We start from the raw sequence: 23562 nt of genomic DNA on the forward strand, positions 1-23562 counted from the left end.
CCCAGGATGAGACTGTATGAAGGAGTGTTGGGGAGGTGTGGATGGGGATCTACCCCTGGATCTAGACCCCCTGTGCCGGTGTCCCGTATCGTAAGGACGGCCATAACAGCAAGGGCAAGGGCCCGGTGATGGAGATCTGGACCATGACTGGAATGTGTACATATGGTGCCTTGAACGGCGTGACCTCCGAGATGATGTTGACAGTGGTAGAGATATTCGGTGATAGTATTCATAGGGATCCCTGCTGGAGGCTGGTGAAAGCTGTCTGAGCCAGGGGGATGGTGGTTGAAGGAACGGGGATGGTGGTCTGAAGCAGGCTGTTGGAACTGCTGCCCGGTGTATCGCGGGGGAAGAGCTAGGCGATAACTACAACGCGATGACGTCCGGAGATGGGCTGCAGTGCCAGGTTTTGGCCTTTGCTTTTCCCCATTCCTGAAGAGCAGGTGCCGCCCCCTCCGGTGCCGGGGACCTTGGCACCGCAGTCGGTGCCGTGCTTGGTGCCACTGCGCACGGTGCCGCATGGGTAGTTTCCTCCGGCACCGTTGGGCCCCGTGCCGGGTGCCCTCGTTCCAGTGCCGTCGCTGCCGCGCTGCTTGGTGCCGTGGGAGCTGGTGCCTGCGAAGCCCTCGGTGCCGACTGCTTAATGGTCGGAGGCCCTTGCACAGCTGCGTGTGCGGCGGTCTTTCCGCTATGAACAGCCAACAGGTCAGGGCCCTGTGCTCCGCTCATCCCGCTCGCAGATGTTACTGGCAGGGACTGAGCTGGGGAGAGCTTCTTCTTCTTTTGCACAGAGGAGGTTAGGGAAGCCGCCTTCCTCTTGTGCAACTCCGAGGGCCCTTCTTTGTGGGGCTTCTCTGATGGTCCAGGCTGGAGGGCCTTATCAAATAAAATCATTTTCAGCCTCATTTCCTTGTCCTTTCGGGCTCTAGCTGTAAGCTTAGAGCAATGAGGACATTTTTGTGGAACGTGGGTCTCCCTGAGGCAACGAATACACTTGCTATGCCCATCTGAGGCAGGCATGGCCTCACGGCATGACTCACATTTCTTAAATCCTGGCAAAGACATTGCCCGGGCGTTTAAGTCTTTGAATGTTAATAGAGCACTTAACAGCTACTCAGTCCAAGAACAGATAATGTTTGCGGCCTTAAGAAGCAGACCACCTGAGGCGGCCGCCTCCGTTGTTCTCCCGTTCTTTTTCTTTTTTTTTTTTTTTTAAACTATATACACATCTCAACAAAACAGCTTCAATGGTAATAACTATCAACTAATAACTATTAACAGTAAGTAAACACAATTTTTAATCTTTCTCAGGTGTTGGAGCCGGAGCGGATTCCGTCTGCAGCCGTTGGCAGTTGAGAAGGAACTGGCGGGGACCGGATCGCGCATGTGACCGAAAGCGCGCAAAGGACTGACGTGCATCGGCGCATGCGCGACCCCACGGAGACTGCTGGAAATTTCCATCTGCGGCACCGGGCGAGCCCGACACCTACTATGGAGCAATCACGGGGACCACTCGAAGAAGAATTTTAGTTTTCAAGTGGTAGGTGTGCAAGAAGTCAGTGGATCATCCAAATTCTTCCCTTTCACAGTACTCCAGGATTTCCTATTCCTAAACCTGGTCACCAGAGCACAGAAATCATGCGGTGGGACTGAGGTAGGACACCAGGTATCCGGTATTTGACCAGAGCATCCAGTCAAAAGGGGTTCCTGGTAGCTCCAGTCAGCACTGTTTATATGGCCATTGATGTCCAGTTGCCTTTCTTGTATAGCGAAGCTGGCAAGTTCCCTACTAGTCTCCACACCACACCGCCCTAGAGAAGCAGCCAGCTTGGCCCTCCTCCAGCTTTTACACACAGGGGCAGGCATGTGCTCCACACGCTGTCCCCAAAATTTTGAGGAGTAAAGGGACTTCTAAGTAGCGTGGGCACTTCGAAGTGCCCCACAGCTACACGCATCCCAGCACTTCAAAGTTTGCTTCTTCGAAGTTGCTGCAGGAGAAAATTAGCCTAATGAAGTACTGCATATTTATGGCAGCACTTGATTAGTGATCTCCTGTGGCCCTGATTACCATGCCCCCTTCAAAGTTGGGAGCAAGTGTAGACACAGCCTTAGTGTATTAGGATTGGCTGGCATGTTTTGTTTATTTTGGCTTAATAATTTACTTTGATCTGTTTGTCTTCACTACCGTTTCTTATGTTTGACACTTAATAAAACACTATTGTTTTTTTCAAGCAACTTGTAAATAATGGTTACCTCAAGGGTGCGGGAGAAGAGAGCAACCACTGTGGATATTTCTTTCATTGATAAAAGGGGCTAAACTTCTGAGCTTTTTCTGTGTAAAGCTTTTATATAGATTCAGACAGAGAGTTTTGGCCCTCTTTGGAGCTGTGTTCTTTGTGCTATCAATAGCTTCATAGCTAAAGTCCTCCCAGAGCTGAGATGGTTCAGCGTCTGTATTGCTCTACTAAGGGGCTGTTACCCCAACTCTGTGCCTTAGCTAGAGGAGACCAGAGCTGGGGGCCACTCAAGAGGGCAAGGTGGCAGGCTCAGTGGCATAACTAGCACACTGGGTGACAGCCCCAAGGAGACCTTTGTGATCCAACCTGTCACACAAACCCTGATCTCGTTCCTGCACTCTGAACCCCTCAATCCCACCCTGGAGCACCCTTCTGCACCTCAAACCCTTTACTTCCAGCCCTAACCAAGAGCTTGCACTGCCATCCAGCACTCTCACTCCCCTTGCACCCCAACCTCCTACCCAAGTCCTGATCCCCCTTCCTGGCCTGACTCAGGAAAGAAAAAAGATTAAAATACATCACTCTCAAGAACCTGATATGAAACTACAATCTCTAAATTTTTACTTGTAGTTACGCTGATAAGCAAAGAAAAGGCACCCATCCTTAAATTGCATAAAACTTCCCTCGAAACCTTAAAAAAAAAACAATGGATGACCGCATTTGACTTTACAAGTTATTCAGTACAATGAAATATAGCTAATCTAGACTATAGGCATATAAATTTGTAGAAGGAATGGTGCAGAAGGGACTCCATTTAACAACGCTTTCCTGGAAGCTTCAGGAAAGAAGCTGAGAACTAGGTAAGTTCTCATTTGAGTTGACTTACTTGCTGCTTGTATATCATCAATGGTGATACTTTCATCTAACTCCAGAAGTAGGTTTTCTGTGAGGCTAGCTAGTGCTGAAACAAATTTCTGGGCACACTCAGCTGCACAAGCCTGTAGGGACACAGTTATTATTTAGAACTCATGTGCAGATGGGTGAAATGCTTCCACCAAGGATTCTCATCTCCTTTCAGAGTGGCTCTGAGGAGCTACACAACTCTCTTCCCTTGATTTTGTACAACAGCCTGCAGAGCAGCACTTTATGAAAAGCTCAGAAAGTGGCCTCTTGGGAATGCTCTAATGGAAACATGTCACTGATCAGACTGATGTAAATTATAAAATGGCACAAGAAGATCTGCGTAGTTAGAGAGAATCTGCCCAAATAGTTGCACAATTTGATTCAACAGAAAATTGAAACACCCACAGGAAAAACACCCACAACCTGCTGTGGTTAAGACAGTTAACCAGAAGATGTCACCATTGCTCCATTCTCCACTGCTATCACTGCATTACTAGCTTAAATGTATCAGAGAGGTAGCAGAGTTAGTCTGTATCTTCAAAAACAATAAGTCCTGTGGCACCTTATAGACTAACAGATATGTTGGAGCATAAGCTTTCGTGGGGTTCCTCCTCTGAAACCCCCCCACTCATGTGTCTGACCAAGCAGGTCTTTGCCCGCAAAACCTTATGCTCCAAAATATCTGTTAATCTATAAGGTGTAACAGGACTTCTTGTTTAAATCTGTCAGTTTCAGAAACAAGAATGTTGTTGTTACGGGAACAGACAAATGTAGGTCCTCCTCTTCCCTCAGTCTGCAGTGTGAATAAATACCTTATGTGAATAACAGATAGACTACAAATCTGTATCAATGAACTGTTAGGAACAGGCAAAAACTAGTGGTGACAGCACAGAATTAAGAGTCAAAAGATAATGTCTTTGAGGAGGTTCTCTAAAACTAAAAATAGCTTTCCAGTTCAATTTTAGTGTGGAAGTAAAATGCACCATAAACTCCACCACTGGTCTTATGCAAAAAATCACATGTTCTGACAAACCACAGGTCAGTGTGTCACTCATACCTGAAGTTTCTGGGTGTTATGGAGTATCCCATCAGCTTGGTCCTTTTGTCTTTTTAACTCCTCCTGGCACAAAACCTCCAGCTGTCGTAAGCTGTCTGGGTGCCCCAGAGCTGGACGGAGTTTCTTCTTGTTCTCAGCCTTTAATCAAATAAATACATCACTAGCATTCTCTGTAAGGAATGAGTGACTGGCTAATTAAGAGTAAGAAGGATGAGTAGAAACACCATTCCTACGTCAGTTGTAACAGGGTGGCATGCCCTTTAATGACTAAAGGCCTGGGGCCAGCCAATCCTAGTTACTAAGGAGATACGCCTGAGTGGGGATCAGCTGACTCTATAAAGAACAGCAATAAGCTGCATAAATCCCCAAGCAGACCAGTGTGGGGACAGAGATGTGTCAGAGGGTGAGGCAAGCCAATAGGCTCTAGCAGAGAACCCTGAGACATCAGGGGGCTGTAATGCTTCCCAGGGGTCCCCTGGGTTGTGATGCACTTCACTTCCACCTGCCCTTAGCATGAGGAAGTCTTGTCTGTGGTTGCTGTGGATCAGTTCCTTGACTCCACTAGCCTGTGGCAGCACTAGCACTGTCCTCCAGGTCTCGCTCTCTCTGTACAGATTAGGCATACAACACCTCAGACTTTCCAATCTGGTGTCTGACCTTTGTAACTTTGTTCTCACACACAATTATTTCTGATTTGGGGACAATTTATACCTCCAGATTAGTGGAACTGCTATGGGCACCCGTATGGCCCCACAATATGCTAATATGTTTATGGCTGACCTGGAACAATGAATAATTTGTCCTCCTTGATTACTGTTTTTGGTTCTCTGTGCCTTAAATATTGAGTCTGTTCTGGTCTGGCTATGGGCTGAAGAAGTGGGTCTGTCCCATGAAAGCTCACCTAATAAATTATTTTGCTAGTCTTTAAAGTGCTACTTGACTGCTTTTTGTTTTGATAGTATATAGACTAGCACGGCTTCCTCTCTGTTACTACTCAGACCTTCAGTGTTATTCTGTAGTGCTCAGCCCCGACCCACTGAATACTAACAGAACCTCCAGAGGAGCTCCCAAAGGAGTAACACAGACACATAAGCTACTAGTGTTAACTGAGGATCACCAACAATGTTCTCTCTATTTTTTCCCATCCATGGGCAGAATAAATTTTGTTATGTGCACTCAGACACGTGTGGATATGAACCACCAATAGAAACACATGCTGCCCACTGTGGGTGGCTGTGGGTGCTCTGTTAAGCAGCTGGGTGACAGCAGATCTTTCCTGGAAGGCTGCCCAAGCACTCAGATAACAGGGAACACTGATCACCACTCCAGTTAACAAACAGCACTTAACGAACAATTTTATATGATAGCAAATAAAATCACAGGAAAGAAAACAAAATCATAGCATACTTTTAAAGGCCTGAATTTATCTCCAAGCTTAGCTATCCTAGTTAAAAATATGAGACTGAAGCTAGAAAATGAAATCAGGGGGTGGTTTAGGAGTCAGTGGCATAAGCAAGCAAATAACTTCAATACAATTAACTTTAACATGTTCTATCTCACAGCAGGGATCTTGTGCTGAAGATATTTTACGATGCCCATAAATCATACCTTTGCTCTGTCCCAGTCTTCCAACTGTTCTTTGAAGAGTTGCCGGATCTGATCGGTGGAGCGTCTGAGCTGCTGCTCGTGCTGTTTCAGAAGGCTGCCAATAACCAGATGGGACACATGAGGGAGTTGTTCTTCAAACAACTTCAACTGATCCCAGAACTCTGTTGGAAAAGGCAGCCACAGGAAGGTTTGTGTCACATAATGACATTGACTTTAAGGAAGCAGAAATCAATCACACTAAATATATAATATACATCCCAAAAGTGATTGGAATTTTCTTTGACAGGAACAATATTTTTATCACACACAACCCCACCATTGTCTCCATTGGCTCAGGATCAGTGGCTGGAAACACACACAGGTCCAGAAGCATTTGTACAGGTCTGTTAACTAAATATCTGTACAATGGTCTTTCTCACACCATTTTAGAACTGAAAGCACTCCAGTTGGAGGTTCTTGGCCCAATTCTGGTCCCACAGACTGATCTTAATGAGAGTATTGCCACTGACTGAAGTTGACATAAGTAGGTTTTAAAACTCTGCACGGCTTGAAAGCAGAGAATCCATTCTTGTCAATTATAGGATCTTACATATGTACAGACTATGCTCTTATTCCTTCTTCCATTGACAGGGACCCAAGACTGAAATAAGAAAACTTTGGACTTCCAATAATTTCTGTTTTCAATTCAAGCTGATACGCATGACAAAGTACCAGGGCCTAGGATTTTACCTAGTAGGCAGGAATTATGGTAATCATCCGTTTGGCTCTGATAAGACAGGAGCTTCTGCCCAAACACTTCTGCACAGTGTTCAAATGTTTCTTGCAGATATTCAGGCCTTGTGATTTGATGCTTATCTTTTCGGTAAAACTCCTTTAGAAGGTAAAGACGCAGTTAACAAAAGGACCTGACAAACCCATCCAGTGTAACCCACTCAAAACATATCAGTAGTTGGGCTTTATGGACTTTCACCCTCCTCTTTGTTCGAGAGGTCCCAGAGCTCCAGCCACCACTGCTGCCAAACTAGCAGCAGTTGGAGCCCTGGGCCCCTTTGAATTGCTGCAACAGCACAGCTCTGGCTGTGTGCAGCTGGGAGAGAGTTTAGGGTGAGGGGGGCGCGCAGCACCATGGTCCTAATGGTGTTGAGGGCCACACAGCCTAGCCGCCATCCTTTTCATCATTGATCCCACCCCTTCCAGGGCATGGAGCTGGGTCCTCTTCCCACCTTACACTGGGGCCTGTGGCAGCTCTTGGCAGCACAGGGGATGGTATAAATTTTAGTTATAAGCTGTGTCTACACGTGCACGCTACTTCGAAGTAGTGGCACTAACTTCGAAATAGCACCCGTCGCACCTACACGCGCCGGGCGCTATTTCGAAGTTAACTTCGACGTTAGGCGGCGAGACGTCGAAGTCGCTAACCTCATGAGGGGATCGGAATAGCGCCCTACTTCGACGTTGAACGTCGAAGTAGGGACCGTGTAGACGATCCGCGTCCCGCAACGTCGAAATTGCCGGGTCCTCCATGGCGGCCATCAGCTGGGGGGTTGAGAGATGCTCTCTCTCCAGCCCCTGCGGGGCTCTATGGTCACCGTGGGCAGCAGCCCTTAGCCCAGGGCTTCTGGCTGCTGCTGCGGCAGCTGGGGGTCCATGCTGCAGGCACAGGGTCTGCAACCAGTTGTCGGCTCTGTGGATCTTGTGTTGTTTAGTGCAACTGTGTCTGGGAGGGGCCCTTTAAGGGAGCGGCTTGCTGTTGAGTCCGCCCTGTGACCCTGTCTGCAGCTGTGCCTGGCATCCCTATTTCTATGTGTGCTACTTTGGCGTGTAGACGTACCCTTGCAGCGCCTATTTCGATGTGGTGCCGCGCAACGTCGAAGTTGAACATCGACATTGCCAGCCCTGGAGGACGTGTAGACGTTATTCATCGAAATAGCCTATTTTGATGTTGCTACATCGAAATAAGCTACTTCGATGTTGGCTTCACGTGTAGACGTAGCCATAGTGTATAAAGAACTTCAAGATATAAAGGCCAATACATGTATTAAGTATTATTATTACTACACACTGGGTGAACTAATAAAGTAAGAAAAATTATTGTGATGCTCCAAGGCAAATACTGTATAACCAAAATGCTAAGCTACTAAAGGTGGAACCTCCCTGGTCCAGCACCCTTAGGACCTAACCAATCCTGAATCAGGGAATTTTCTGGATCAGGGAGGTCAACATTTGCCCCTCCGTTCCCTGCCACCGGCCCCCTTGAGGCTCCAGCCCCCACAGGGCATCATGGCTCCTTCCCCTGGGGTGCTATGGCTCTGGCTCTTGGGGTACCATGGCTCTGCTGCTCCAGTCTGCCAGGGCACCACAGGGCTGCTGCACCACCTCTGCCCCACCCAGGGGCCACTGCTCTGATCTCAGCCCACCAGTTTACCCCCAGGAGTGCTCCATCCAAGGGGTTACCAGTGATGCTGGACTGGGGTGTTGCTGGACTGGGGTGTTGCCATCCTAGAGAAGTCCAGATTAGAGAGGTTCAGCCTGTACACGAGTAAATCTCCAATAGCAGGAATTACTGAAAAAAATTAAGCTTTCTTACCTCAGCAAGATACAGCAAGGTGTTGTTGCCCTCCCAGAGAATGCAGTTGATAATCCCCTTAAAATGACTGAAACCAAAACACGGTGACAATTCAAAAAGTTCTTATACTTGGACATTTAAAAACATTTTCTCTCATTGAATATGAGATGTAAATATATTAAAATAATCATAAATACAATGTAAATACACTTTCAAACAGCTAGAAGACATTGATTTTGCTGATGATGTCTCCCTCTCTTCACGTTGACATGAAAGCATGGAAGAAAAGGTCGCAACACTAGAGAAAAGTGCCTCAGTGATTGAACTGAGCATCAAGGAGGGAAAGACCAAGACAATGAGAATAAACCAGTCCAAAACCACCACCATCACACTGGGAGGGGATAATCTGGAAGATGTGGAGCAGTTCACCTACTTGGGGAATATTAAGGGCAGACAGAGAGGAACAGACAATGATAGCAATGGCAGAATAGGGAAAGCAACAGCTGCATTCAAGACTCTTTACCTCATATGGAAATCACAAATAGTATCTGCAAAGATGAAACTGCAGATCTTCAATACAAATGTGAAGAGTGTGCTTTTGTGTGCATGTGAGACTTGGCGTACTAAAAAGTATTCAAAATCACAAGTTACAGACATTCATAAACAGATGCCTTAGGTACGTCCTTCACCTGAAATGGCAAGGCTTTTTCACAAATGAGGAGCTTTGGAACAGAGCAGGACAAGAACCACTTGACATTCAAATCAAGAGAAGACAGTGGGGATGACTGGACTACACTCTCAAAAAAACAACATCATTCAGCACAGTCTGTCAAGAAAAAGAGGAAGACCTTGGACAATGTGTTGAAGATCTACCGAGATTAATGGAAACAACTGGGGTACTCCTGGGGTCACCTAGCAGTACTGTCCCAAGACAGAGTGAAGTGGAGGAGACTTATAGATGACCTATGCTCCAACCAGAATACAAGGGTTTAAATAAAATAAATAAATAAATAAATAAATAAATCATATTTGTACAATTTGATGTCAGAATGCCCAATACCATGATTAATATGCATACACAAAAACCCATACGGAAAATATCAGGTGTAGCGCAAAAAAAAAAAAAAAGGCAAAACCAGATAAATTTCCATGCTAAAGGGCATATATAATGATATAAATCTATAGCATCTATCACTATACTTTTTGGCAGGGTTTCTACCCCTTCTCTTTCTGTGTCCCACCCCTTTTAGTTCAAGACATTGAGCCACCAACCAAACTTACATGTAATACTTCAATTTCTGATTTGTCATTAGGTCGGTATAATTATCTAATCTAGCATTATCAAGATAGCAATTTAATGATGTACTGGATCCATACTTCAGGAAATACAGAACACACTTACTCAGAGTGTTTAGGCCTCTCTCCAAAGATGTGAAACCTCTTGTCAATTCGAGCTGATTTGGTGTATTTTTGTATGCTGAAGAGGCAAAATTTTTCTATTTTATTCAGAATAATTCAGGCTTTTAATACATAATCTCTCCTCCCCCTCTAGTCAGATGTTTGTGATAATATGGCCATATGAGCTTTATCAAATTGAAAACAAACTGGGAAGATTTTCATGCCCCACATTTATATTACATGAAAATTTTCACCTGACAGAGTAGTTCTCAGGATTTTCCTCCCTTTGGGCACTCCAGGTTCCCCTTTTCCTGACCTTCTTTGAGAACAGATGATCCAATACAAGATATTATCTCACCCACCTTGCCTCTCTATTATCTGGATACTGACATAGCTACAATCACACTGCATTCAGGTTAGCACCTAGCCCCATAAATGCCCATTTAATGTGTCTAATAGTCTACACAAGTTTCCAAAATCAGACATCTTTTTTAGGCACCCGCATCTGAAAATGATGATATCTGTGCTATCTCTCATATAAATGTACATGACTACATTTGAAAACACTTCAATGTTTTATACGGCACACACACAACTTTGTATAGCATCAACCTGCATCCTCATACACTTTGTATTTACTAAAATAGAAGAGAGGGAGAGCAAAATCAATAGATACAGGTGAGGTAAGTTTTCAGATGAGATTCGAAATGAAAGTGAGCTGATAAGGCATAAATACACAGCACAGTTATTCCAGATTGGAGGCACTGCTTAGGAAAAGGTTCACACCAACACTACTGAGAATGTGCTGGCACACGAAAAGCAGACTCGTGTTAGACAATCAGAAAGGAAGTAGACACACATATGCTAGAGTTTGTCTTTCCATAGTTCTTACCTCCCCACTGAGAATTTTTTGCTTACAGAGTCAGACCTCTTGGGTCCTAGATACAAATTGCCATAAGGAACAGAGTTCTGGGGACTTTCAGCATGCACATTTAAAACAGAACCTCTTGGTGCCGTGGGAAGCGGATAAGTTGCTTGATAAATGGGTTGACAAAAGGAAAGAAGGAAATTCTGTAAGTTCAACTTGAAGTGATTTCTCCACATTTATACAGCATATGGTTTCATGTCCATGCTGAATATTCCTCATGTTAATTGACTCCAGTAAACAGAAAACATCAAAATGTTTGAAAATTGGATTCAGCACCCGGAAGTCTAGACTAATCTATGATGTAAGCAGGTGTGCTGGTACATCTAGACTCCAGGGAAGATCAACCTCGGCAATCAGAAGCCAGAATCCCTGCCTGCCCCAGAGCAGTGGGTACTGGGAGGCTGCTGTGGGGCCAGGACCCAGAGCCCCCGCCCGCCTCATGGCAGCAAGGGCTGGGAGGCTGTTGTAGACCTGTGCTCAAGCTCCTGCCTGCCCTGTGGCAGCTGGGGCTCACAGGCTGCTGCAGGGCTGGGAGCTAGTGCCTCCCTCTCATTCCACAAGGCTGGAAGTTGGCAGCAGGGACTGGGAGGCTGCTACAGGGCCAGGATATGGAGCCACTGCTTGTCCTGCAGCAGTGGAGGTGGGACGCTGCTGTGGGTTTGGGGGCCAGAGGTCCTGCTTGCCCCTCAGCAACCTTCCAGCCCCCACTACTGTGAGGCCAGAATGTGAAATCCCGACCTGCCCTGGATTCTGCCATGGACCTGTGCTGGACCCCCCACCTGCCATGTGGCATTTTGTGTGTGTGTGTGTGTGTGTGTGTGTGTGTGTGTGTGTGTGTGTGTGTGTGTGTGTGTGTGTGTGTGTGTGTGTGTGTGTGTGTGTGTGTGTGTGTGTGTGTTTAGCTGTCCACCACCCTTTGTCCAGCAAATTCTCTTGTTTGGGACATATCAGGTCCTGAGCATGCTGGATAACGGAGGTGCAACCTGTATTTTATCAGGCCTAGGATGAAGGCAAGGACAAGGGAATGGGGCTTACTTGATCACTGGATCTCCATTAGGGGTACATTTTCAAAGTGCTCCATCGGTTTTAGCTGTAAAAGAGGTTGCTCACGTGTGCAGTAATTGATGTTCTTTGAGATGTGTCCACTCAGGTGAAGGTGCAGCCCAGCGCTTCTGATCAGACATTTCTAAGGCATTACAGCCCCCCCACTCCCGCACGTGCATGCACTCTGCCTGCCTCACATGCTGTGAGTGCAAGGTTGAGGTCCTCAGCTCCTCTACCACAGAAGAGCGTAGAGGGGAGGAGGGCAAGTAGTGGAGCACTCACAGGGACACTCATCTTGAAGAATGTCAGTTACTGCACAGGTGAGCAACCTCCTTTTCTCCTTCAAGAGATATCCCTGTGGGTGCTCCACTCCGGTGACTGTATGGAGCGTCCCTCAGGATGGTAGGGGCTTCGGACTGGGCACAAGTGTTGCACGGAAAACAGCTCTGCACATTCTAGTGTCAGTTGGTGTGTCCTGTAGAAGGGTGCAGTGTTGAGCAAAGGGGAGACTGTCTTACATATGTTGAGGGGAATATTGTGTAGGAAGGAAGTAAACATGGAGGTAGGCCATGAAGAGTATTCTTTGATGGAGTCCAGAGGTTGGACTTCATTAAGTTGGCAGAAGAGGCATATGCATTTGGCTATCAATTTAGACAGTCTTTGCTTAGAGATCACATTTCCCTGGGATTGTGGAGCAGTGGAGATGAAGAGGTTAGGTGTCTTTCGGAATGGTTTGGTTCTATTTAGATAGAATGACTGCTCTGTGTACAGCAGACTCGAAACCTTTGGTGTGTGGTTTTGGGAAGAATGTCGACAGGTGAAAGGGTTTGTTTAGATGGAAGGAGGAAGAGGAATGTACTTTTGGGTAGAAATTTGGAGCAATGTGTGAAGTGTGACTTTGTCTTCGAAGAAAGCAATATGTGACTTGACCGATGTGTGCTCCTCATCTCGCGCGGGACGCATCTGTAGTGATGGTGATGTCAGGGGTAGAGTGTTTCTTGTTTGAATGGAACCCCTTTGGCTATGGTCTGAAGAAGTGGGTCTATCCCACGAAAGCTCACCTAATAAATTATTTTGTTAGTCATTAAAGTGCTACTGGACTGCTTTTTTGTTTTTCCCTTTGAATGTGTCTAGGAGAGACGTCCAACACAGAAGAGAGTCTGACTGTAGAGGGCATGGTGAGGTGTTTGTAGAGTGTGTGCAGTTTGGTTTGTACATGGAAGCTAGTCAGGTTTGAACATCTCATGTGCAAGTGGGACGACAAAGGTGGAGGCTGTCATGCGCTCCAATAATGGAGGCAACCTGTGGGCTGAGGTGAATGGTATGTATAAGAGTGCAGATTGCTCTGAATCTGTCCCTTGGTAGGGAGGCTCAAGTAGTGGTGGAATCTAGGAAGGCGTCTATAAGGGTGATTTGTTTAATAAGTCTTAATATGGAGTTCTCGCTGTTTATTAGTAGGCCCAAGTTGCAGAAGCACTGCATTGTTGTTCAGGTTGCACAGAGGGCGAAACTATAAGTTGGGGACTTCAGCAGACAACTGTCTAGGTATGGGGAGATTATAAGACGTTGTTTCTTTAAATGTGCTGTTACCTCTGCCAGAAGCTTTGAAAACACTTGTGGCACTGTAAAGAGAACAAAGGAAAGGACACTGTGGTGATAATGGTCTTACTCAAGAGTAAATCTGAGGCAATACCTATATACTAGGTGAATAGTAACATGAAAATACGCATCTTGGAGATAGAGAGCACAGAACCAATCTCCCTGTGTCAGTGCTGAGATTGCTGTGAAGAAAGCTGCCCTCCTGAATGTTTGCTTTTATACATATTTGTTCGAACCTCAAAGCTCCAGAATGAATCACCATCCCCTGGTTTTCTTTTCCTTCAAGAATAAAACGCTCTCCCTCTATACTTAGTAGGTACTGGTTGTATTGCTCCATGGTGGATGGAGCGTTGTACCTCTGGGTGGAGCAACTGCACGTGAGGGGGTCCCTGAATGGTGACAGGAGGGAGGGTGGCGGTGGGCGGGATGTGAATGGGATGGTATACCCTGACTGAATGATCTCCAGGACCCAACAGTCCCATGTAACAGTTTCCTAGTTGTGGAGGAATGGTTCTAAATAGAAAGTGATGGAAGTGGTCGTCACGATAAGCCGTGGGTGAGGTAGGTTGTTTTTAATGCTCTCAACCAATGCTTCAATGTGTTTACTGGAGGCTGTCAGCTGGGGTGATCCAGATGGGGGGGATAGCATCTTTGGGCTCTGGGTCTATGGCACTGTTGGTAATGAGTATCATACTGTTGATGTGCTTGATGTCAGTAATAAGGGTCTCATTGTCTTTGGTATGATTGATACCTGTATTGTTTTTTCTTTCCCACAGGTGTTTGGATCCCCAAGTGGCTCGAGAGTCCTTACTGGACTGAAGGACGGTGTTGACTGCAGAGAGTTTGTGGCCATCAAAACGAAGATCCTCTATACTGTCATCTGCACTTCCCTTAGGAAGGAGGAAGATGAAAGCCAGGATGCCTGGCATACGATGACTACTATGACAGTGGACCTGGTGGCCATGTCTGCAACATCCAGTGCAGCTTGGGGCACTGTGCAGGACATTAGCTGTCCTTCAGAGAGCAGCACATGCAATTGTTGATTTTTGTCTTGTAGCATGTCATCATTAAAATTTTGAATTCTGGAGTAGTTTCTGTGGTTGTATTTCACTAATAGTATTGGCCACCCTAAATTGCATGGTAGAAGATTATACTTTATTCCCACATGCATCTATCCTTTTATTATTCTTTCAATTGTGGCTGTTGCTTGGTATTTTGGTTAGCTGCTTCCAGTAATAGAGAGTCAGGAGTAGCATATGTAAAATGTAATTTGATGTCTGTGGAGGGGACGAAATATTTCTAGTCCATCCTCTTACTTGTGGGTGCGATGGGGGGAGATATATGCCATACTGTTTGCACAGGTTGAAGAACAGCAGCATTAATGCAGAGTGCTATTTTGATAGGGAGGGTGATAGTGGCTGGCAATATGTCCATGAGCTCATGTTGGGTGTCCAAAACTTCCATCAAATTGATTTTAAGGTTATCTGCCACTCTCTCAATGAGGTCCCGAAAGTGGATAAGTTCATCTGTTGATGTAGATGCAGTCAACAGTTTTTGATGTAGACGTAGACACAGTCAGCAGTTTTTTGCTGGGGTGAAGAAGGTGCCCTGGTGGCTGTGGGTGAGGTGTTCCCTGAAATCTCTGTTAGTATGTCCCATGTATGATGGTCTGCCTCCACTTGAGGGGCTGATGGGGGAGATTTGTGAACTCGCCTCTGTGGATTGGACACTTAGCATGCTCTTTTCTGTAGTTGTCCAATGAGCCCCAGTATGGCCAGCATGCAAGGAATGGCCTGGGCCATGATATCTATGGGGTGGGGGCATACCATGGGTGCTGTCAGGTGTATTTTGCCTGTGTGGTTCTCCATAGTGTGATAGTGTGAAGAAAAGTCTCTGTCTTCCCAGTCCTTTTCCTCCCCACTGAAAAGGTGGGGAGAGGTCATGGTGGACTAGCAATATTGTGCTTGTTGCTCTGGTGACAAATCTCCCTCTAGGACAGGAGATCCTGGACAGCAGCAGGGAAGCAGGACTGAGGAATTGTTGCTGGGCAGAGTCAGACTGCACTGTTTGCTCTGGTGCAGGGGTGGGCCGCGGGGCAGTGCTGAGGCGGGGTGGCTGAGAAGAGTGCCAGTGCTGTGTGAGTTAGCACTGAGTCTTGCTGTAGCGCTGAACGGGTGGGAGGCGTCAGCAGCATCAAAAGCTGAAGCAGAGCTGCAGAATCAAAGGCAAGTGCCGCTCCTGCTGGTTGAATAGACTGGAGTGAGCCTGCATTCGGCACCAGGTCCCTTAAAATGACTATAATTGAAACTAATTAACTAAATAACCGTGTATTTACAAGAAACTATGTTGCTGAGGTGGGCAGTGTAACTGCTGTACTCCGTCTCCGGTCAGGGACAGTGGAGAAGGAACTGAGGAGCCCCACTGTGCATCTACTATTGCTATACTCACACCTCACGAGGCAGGCAGAGCTCATGCCCACCTGGGAGGGAGAGTTCTACCGTGGACATCTCCAATCCAAGGTGCTGGGATGCAGCTTGATGAGAGTGGAGCACTCACAGAGACATCTCTCGAAGGAGAACTCCAATTAACCTCAATAGGAGTTATATTCAGGACTGCCACTTTCGAAACCTCAACCAAATTACAAGGGAAGCTGTCACCCACACTTCACCTAAGCCAACATAATCCTTCATTTAAAACAAGATGAAAGCAAAAACGAGATAGTAGCACTGATTTCTCCTAATAAGAATATATATGCACTCACTTAAAGATACAGGGATAAGTCCTGTTCACTGGCACATAAGGTTGGGGACATAGAAAGAGTATGCAGGGAGCCTCTTTCCTTCTCATAAGCAGCAGGACAGGACTCACCCAAAACTCTTAAGACAATACTAGAAGATATGGCTATCCAGTATGCTTCCCTGCACACCATACCCAAAGCATGTCTGGTGCACACACTCCCTCCACCAGTCAATTGGCATGTATAATTCAAGCAGTAAAAAGCAGGCTGTAGTATACTTAATTCCTGCTCAAAAGTATAAATAGAGTCACATATTAAGATCTGCCAATCAATAAGAGAGAGAACTTCAGCAGTGAAAAGATTGCTCACATACCTACTGGTACTGACTGTGAGTGATCATCTCTCTCATGTCGCAAGTCAGGAGATTTCTTGGATTGCTGAATTCTGAAAGAAAAATTAGTAGCCATGTGGCTTCTAAATACCCAGCTACCTCTTCTGTCTCCTTGTCATGGTCTGAAAGCACTTTAATCTCTAAATTATAGTCTAATGTTAGGGCTATATTTACAAATGCATTTCTAACTGCAATAATTTGCATGACAGCAATTCAAATAATCTTTCATAGATTTTCTGCAAACAGAATTGTGCACTCAGATGTGCACTCAAACAGGTTTGAAGCTTGTCATTTCACACCAATCACCATCTCCTTATTCATTAATATTTATACATTTTCCTCATAATTTTGTCTATATGTAACATTTTATACCCCCCCCCTTAATTCAAACAATGCCCTTGAGGCTAAAAAATTAGTAGCCAGTAAACATCTGTTCTTACAGCACTTTAGTTGAACTACTGAAAATCTATCACTACTAAGCCGTGTCTACACGTGCACGCTACTTCGAAGTAGCGGCACTAACTTCGAAATAGCGCCCGTCACGGCTACACGTGTTGGGCGCTATTTCGATGTTAACATCGACGTTAGGCAGCGAGACGTCGAAGCCGCTAACCCCATGAGGGGATGGGAATAGCGCCCTACTTCGACGTTCAACGTCGAAGTAGGGACCGTGTAGTCGTTGTGCGTCCCGCAACATCGAAATTGTGGGGTCCTCCATGGCAGCCATCAGCTGCGGGGTTGAGAGATGCTGTCTCTCCAGCCCGTGCGGGGCTCTATGGTCACCGTGTGCAGCAGCCCTTAGCCCAGGGCTTCTGGCTGCTGCTGCTGCAGCAGGGGATTCATGCTGCATGCACAGGGTCTGCAACTTGTTGTCGGCTCTGTGTATCTTGTGCTATTTAGTGCAAGTGTGTCTGGGAGGGGCCCTTTAAGGGAGCGGCTGGCTGTTGAGTCCGCCCTGTGACCCTGTCTGCAGCTGCGCCTGGCACCCTTATTTCGATGTGTGCTACTGTGGCGTGTAGACGTTCCCTCGCTGCGCCTATTTCGATGTGGTGCTGCGCAACGTCGATGTTGAACATCGACGTTGCCAGCCCTGGAGGACGTGTAGACGTTATTCATCGAAATAGGCTACTTCGAAGTAGGGTTCACGTGTAGACGTAGCCCTATTGTGATAGTAAATTAGCTTAAGTTGTGAAATGATTCCCTTAAGAAGAGGCAAAAATCCCATTGTTTGTGACTTTTATAAAACATATGAAAAAGTACTACATAGAAACTTCTCTACCCTGCACTGGCACAGAAATGCTGCAATGATTTAAATTCAGAGGGATCTTTTTTGAAATATGGAGATACACCTATCTCACAGAATTGGAAGGGACCTTCAGAGGTCATTGAATCCAGTCCCCTGCCTTCAGAGCAAGACCTATCACCATCCAACACAAATTTTTTTTTTTTAAATCTATTTGGCTGTGTCTACAGTAGCTCCCTACTTCGAAGGGAGCATGGTAAGTAGGGTGTCGGGAGATTATTAATCAAGTGCTGCGCTGCACATGCAGCACTTCATTAAGCTAATTCTTCCCATGGCAACTTGGAAGTGCCAGCTCGTGTGTAACTGCAGCTAGCCCGCTGGTACTTGAAGTGTCTGGGCAACTTCAAAGTCCCTTTACTCCTCAAAATTTTGTGTTCCAGATCCTGCAATGGCCCTCTCAAGGGCTGAGCTCACAACCCCAAGTTTAGCAGGATAACGCTCCAACTACTGAGCTATCCCTCCCCTCCCCGATGTGCTATGACAACACATATCATCAATATATAGTTGAATTGCTTCGACTTGTGATTCCCGTGCACGACATGACAGTAAGATGTACATACAGTGAACAAAAAATTAAATGCGTTAAAGGAATAACATCTCAAGGCACAGAAAAGCATTTACTTACTGGAGTAAGTTTTTGATAACGCTTACTGCTACATCATCAATTACTGACTTTCCAATTTTGCTTGGATTCAATATTGGAGTATTATCTGGCGCCATTACCACCATCCTACTTTCCTCGTTCAGACACTCTGATTGAACTGAAGCTGCAATGGAACCCTGTAATGCAGATTCTGCATGAGCTGGGATGAGGTCCTGGAAGTGAAGGAAAACCAAATCAGATATTACTAAAAGCAGTTAGCTATACTATTGTATGGAGGCATCAGATGCCAACCATGTTGCCTCACAGCTAAATGAAAGAGTTTTATAACTTAGAAGTATTTCTAGTAGATCTCCCCTGCAGCTGTGAGAGGTTGAGAGATAAGTATTACAAGTGATCTTCAAATAAATACAATTAAAATAATTATTCTTTCTAGTTTACAAAACCCATTGTAAAGAAGATTTACTAACCAATAAGGAAGATTAATCACTTGATACGAAACCTGCTTCTCAGTCAAAGCCTTCAGCAAGTGATTCTGAATTTCTCAAGGAAACTTTTAAAACACATTCTTACACATACATAAGCAACCACTCATTAAGGATCACCTTGTCCGAAGTGCTGAGCATCTCCCAAATAGTCCTGAGCACCAACAACACTTGGTAGCCTCATTGGTGTATGAGGGCACTCAGTATCTTGCAATATTGGACCTTATGTCACCACCTCTTGGACACCTTGTGATCATTTGAAATTCAATAGCATGCACATGCTTTCCACTGAGATTCAAATTATGGATCCTGTAAATCTTTTTTAAGGATAGCCCAGGTCCATCAACCTCTCAAATGTAACCCACAAGGAAAATGCAAAAGAGGAAGACCTCGGACAACATGGAGAAGATCTACTGAGACTGAAGGACAACAACTGGGGTACTCCTAGTGTCAGCTGTAAGTATTGTCCTGAGACAGAGTTAAGTGGAGGAGACTTGTAGATGACCTATGCTCCATTAGGAGTACAAGGATTTAAGAAAAAGAAAAAGAAACCTTTTTACCTACATGAGTAATCAAAATAATTCACATTTGAATAATGAAATTCATTCAAAGACTACATAAAATGCAGAATGCAGCCAATATCATCTTACAGTACAGTAGGTGGTAACTATATTTACCAGCAGGCAATTGAGATACTTGCTTCGTTTTTTCAGTTCTTTCATCACAGTTTTGGAAAAATCATACAGATCTTCTGAAGTCACAGCCTGGTTAAAAAGAAAGAATAACATGGGTAGTATTTCACACCAATGATAGAAAATTTAGAATGTATCAAATATGTTGACAGATCAATCTTTCTCTCAAAGAGTTTCTAATGTGTTTCATCACTTTTGTATTGAGGTATGCGTGGAAACCAGAAGATCAGTTCAATGGTATAGAAGCATATTTAATTTTTTGAAAATGGTTTTGTGTGTGAATATACTGTTCAGAAAAATAAAGTACAAGTGATTTTAGAGTCTTTACTGATGTAACTGCTTATGACTCTTATCAGCTGTGATACAGTAGGGGGAGGAAGCAGGGAGGAAGAACTTTGTTGTGTTATTATCAATAGAATAAATGGATCCTGCAAATCAAAGATGCTGGCCTGACCCTGTCACTGAAAATACACTAAACAGCTTAACGTGATTCAGGGTTTTGAGTACCGAGACCTCAGCCTGCTTAGCCTTATGACAGCAAAGGTCATTACACAAATCCTTTTAATGTTTTACTAAAAATATAGAAAAAGGAAGGATAGACAGTTAAATCGTTTAAAATGTAAACTATTAAGAAAAGTGTTTGCTTTAAAAATTGGTCCATATTCTCGTTTTAGCTGAAGAGAGAGTTTTTTGTAGTAGAAACCTCCTTTGACAGCCTTTTAGATGGCAATAACTGTCCTTTTGAGGAAATGAGAAAACACTAGCTGAGATGGTCTGGAATTCATGTTGCTATTGATGAAATCCAGTCCTGCTTCCTTTAAGACCACACAAAACATATACAAAAGAGGGAAGTAAAGAATAGCAAAGACAGATAATGCAGTGTCTGTCTCTGGTGATGACTTTCACTACCACTACCCTCACTACCACTCTGAGACCTGGCAAACTTGTTGTTTAGCGCATTGGTTTTATCTGCCTCACTGGTCATGGGCTCATGGCCAGTGTGTTGCAACACAGACAATCTTGGTCAGATAAGCCAAACTCCTATTAAAAAGAAGGCAAAAAAGACAGTTAGGAAAGAGAAGAAATAAGGTGTGAAAGGGAAAGGACATATGATGCATTCCAGGTATTGGTGGGTGTGTCTGTTTCTGGCCAAGTCTAGCCAGGACATTTCGCAGAATCAACCTGATGAAATCTCAATGGTATCATAGTGGAGCCAGCATCAGGGGTATAATATGAGTGTCAGCCATAATGATAAAGCTCATTCCTGATGGCCTACTTCTCCTTGATCCTGGTTTTTTGATTTCCTCTTCCACCTCTTTCTAAAAATTTCAGAAAGGAGTAATGGGTGGAACAGCCATCCTCTCATTATTTTGTTCACCAGCTAAGACTACCTTCCAACACACCATTTCCGTTCATTCATATGTGATTCTATTCTTCCTTTTTCACCCAGCATGATCTTAACATAGGACTTGGGTAGTGGCAGTACACTTTTGTGCTTGGGCTAACTCAAATCTATATTCATGTTGCGCTGGTTTTTTATAAACAATTTTATGTAACAGGCTGAGTTGGGCTTTTGTTACCTTGGACAACTTAGAGTAAGGTCTCTGAAAAACTGCTCCTTCAGTAAAGAATGTCATGTCAAATTGTTTGGTACTTTTTTGATGTGCACAAATGGAGATTCGTTTTAGGATGAACTAACTTTCACTTAAGAGCAAGGTCAAAATTTAGATTTGAACTCAGTGCTCCCCAAGTAAATTGTCTACGCATAACCTACCGCATGTTCCTTTTTGGATGTAGCTATTTATTATGATGTATTACAAATTCTTCCTTTGTTAAACGGTAGGCTGCCTCAAGAATCTGATTATTCCCTGTTCCAAAATCAGATAAGATGCTTTTCTGATCATTTAAAGAGGATTTATTGACATTTCCAGTTTTGCAGCTTGGTTCCCAAAATCCATGTTTCTCAAAATGCTTTATTTATGTTCTCTGGTATTTTTCATACATATACACATCATACATCATGTCAGTGTGACTACAATGAACTGTGGTGGAAACTAACAGACATGCACAAACTTGAACATCATACAGTTCACTGATGTCTCTTTGGAACTTACTTCTTTATCCACAGTAGGGTGAGCACAAGCATCTATTTTCTTAAGGAACATCCCCATATAGGAGTTCAGTGTCTGTGCCTGCAAATTGGAATTTGCCACCTAGAGCAGAAGATATTCATGAAATGAAAACTCACTTGAGATAAAGGAACACTCAAGCATTTATAGAACTATTAAAAGATTTCTCCATGACAGATCAAATAAAGAGGTTTCAGAGCCCCATGCAAAAACACTTTATTTATTTTCAAAGAACAAGAACACTGAAGTACTGGTACTCAAAAAAAAAGGCCAAATTCAGCGATTCACAAAGCAACACTCTTGTTTTCATAACCTATATTGCATCAAACAGATGGTTGCCCTACTTAGTTGAAGATGATTAGAGGGAAGTGCTGCAAACCCAGGGTGCGATCCTACTTGACTACAACAGGAGCACGATGGGGTCCCAGACCCCAAAATTCAGGGCTGGCAATGGCAGAGGACAACACAGTCCTTAAATAATAAATAAAAACAATGTACCTATGTCTGATCAGCATGTTTGCCTCTCCAAATCAAGCCCAAAACTCTTTGTATAAACTAAGTGAGCTATGTAAATGATTGAGATTGAGCCAAACTAAAGTTCTGCAATTTTTATTTGTACCTCTGACTTGATTTTCACTTGTAGATTTGTTAGAAACCGCTGAATTTTCTCCATGAAGAGACGATCCACTGCAAGATTATGGAATTTAGTTTCGCACTTGTTGATAACCTCAGTAGCCTTGGAAACAAATGCCAAAAATCAGGAGATATGTCAGGAAATAAACCTGTTCCTCTAAGGCTTTGGCTGCGTCTACACGTGCACGCTACTTCGAAGTAGCGGCACCAACTTCGACGTTAGGCGGCGAGACGTCGAAGTCGCTAACCTCATGAGGAGATAGGAATAGCGCCCTACTTCGACGTTCAACGTCGAAGTAGGGACCGTGTAGACAATCCGCGTCCCGCAACGTCGAAATTGCCGGGTCCTCCATGGCGGCCATCAGCTGGGGGGTTGAGAGATGCTCTCTCTCCAGCCCCTGCGGGGCTCTATGGTCACCGTGGGCAGCAGCCCTTAGCCCAGGGCTTCTGGCTGCTTCTGCGGCAGCTGGGGATCTATGCTGCAGGCACAGGGTCTGCAACCAGTTGTCAGCTCTGTGTATCTTGTGTTGTTTAGTGCAACTGTGTCTGGGAGGGGCCCTTTAAGGGAGCGGCTGGCTGTTGAGTCCGCCCTGTGACCCTGTCTGCAGCTGTGCCTGGCATCCCTATTTCGATGTGTGCTACTTTGACGTGTAGACGTTCCCTCGCTGCGCCTATTTCGATGTTGGGCTGAGCAACGTCGAAGTTGAACATCGACGTTGCCGGCCCTGGAGGACGTGTAGACGTTATTCATCGAAATAGACTATTTCGATGTTGGCTGCACTTGTAGACGTAGCCTTTAATAATAGCACTTAACATGTACATTATGATTTTCATCAATAACATGTCACACCAACTTTAACTAAATTGAATAAAGTCTCACAACCAAAATCTAGGAACATAGGGGATTAGAATAGTTACTCTGGCTGCAGCCAGAATTTTGAACAACAGAAAGGAATGAAGATTTGCTCACTTGCTCTAAGTAGTTTGATTCCATTTTCTCCATATCAATCATGATTAAGCCTTCAACAAAATCAATACGTCCCGTTTCTTTCTCCAGACGCTTACAGAAGAACTCCACCTCTTCTGGAGAAAAGTTACCTCCTTCTGAAAATAATCTGGAAAAAAATAGCTGAAAAATTAAAGTAATTGTCTAGGTTTTTTCCATCTAGCCAAAAGAATCCTTAGCTGAACAGTGCCTATTATACATATTTACACAGGGTGCAAATACTGTTATAATAGACACAGTATACA

The 23562-nt window shown here is 44.7% G+C and overlaps 1 protein-coding gene across 1 annotated transcript in view; it reads right to left on the reverse strand.

Annotated features, from left to right (window-relative positions):
• Positions 1-23562, reverse strand: part of CCDC180 (coiled-coil domain containing 180) — a 62165-nt gene that overhangs the window by 9456 nt on the left and 29147 nt on the right. The window contains exons 23-35 of the mRNA XM_075015330.1: positions 23282-23426; positions 22298-22414; positions 21664-21762; positions 19535-19621; positions 18397-18587; positions 16451-16521; positions 10662-10803; positions 9774-9848; positions 8393-8459; positions 6535-6676; positions 5806-5966; positions 4198-4335; positions 3124-3235 (exon numbers count right to left, since the gene is read on the reverse strand). Coding sequence (XP_074871431.1) covers positions 3124-3235; positions 4198-4335; positions 5806-5966; positions 6535-6676; positions 8393-8459; positions 9774-9848; positions 10662-10803; positions 16451-16521; positions 18397-18587; positions 19535-19621; positions 21664-21762; positions 22298-22414; positions 23282-23426 — 1547 coding nt within the window. The remainder of the gene's footprint in view (positions 1-3123; positions 3236-4197; positions 4336-5805; positions 5967-6534; positions 6677-8392; positions 8460-9773; positions 9849-10661; positions 10804-16450; positions 16522-18396; positions 18588-19534; positions 19622-21663; positions 21763-22297; positions 22415-23281; positions 23427-23562) is intronic.

This window comes from Carettochelys insculpta, chromosome 21 (genome assembly GCF_033958435.1).
Source record: "Carettochelys insculpta isolate YL-2023 chromosome 21, ASM3395843v1, whole genome shotgun sequence".
Lineage (NCBI taxonomy): Eukaryota > Metazoa > Chordata > Testudines > Carettochelyidae > Carettochelys > Carettochelys insculpta.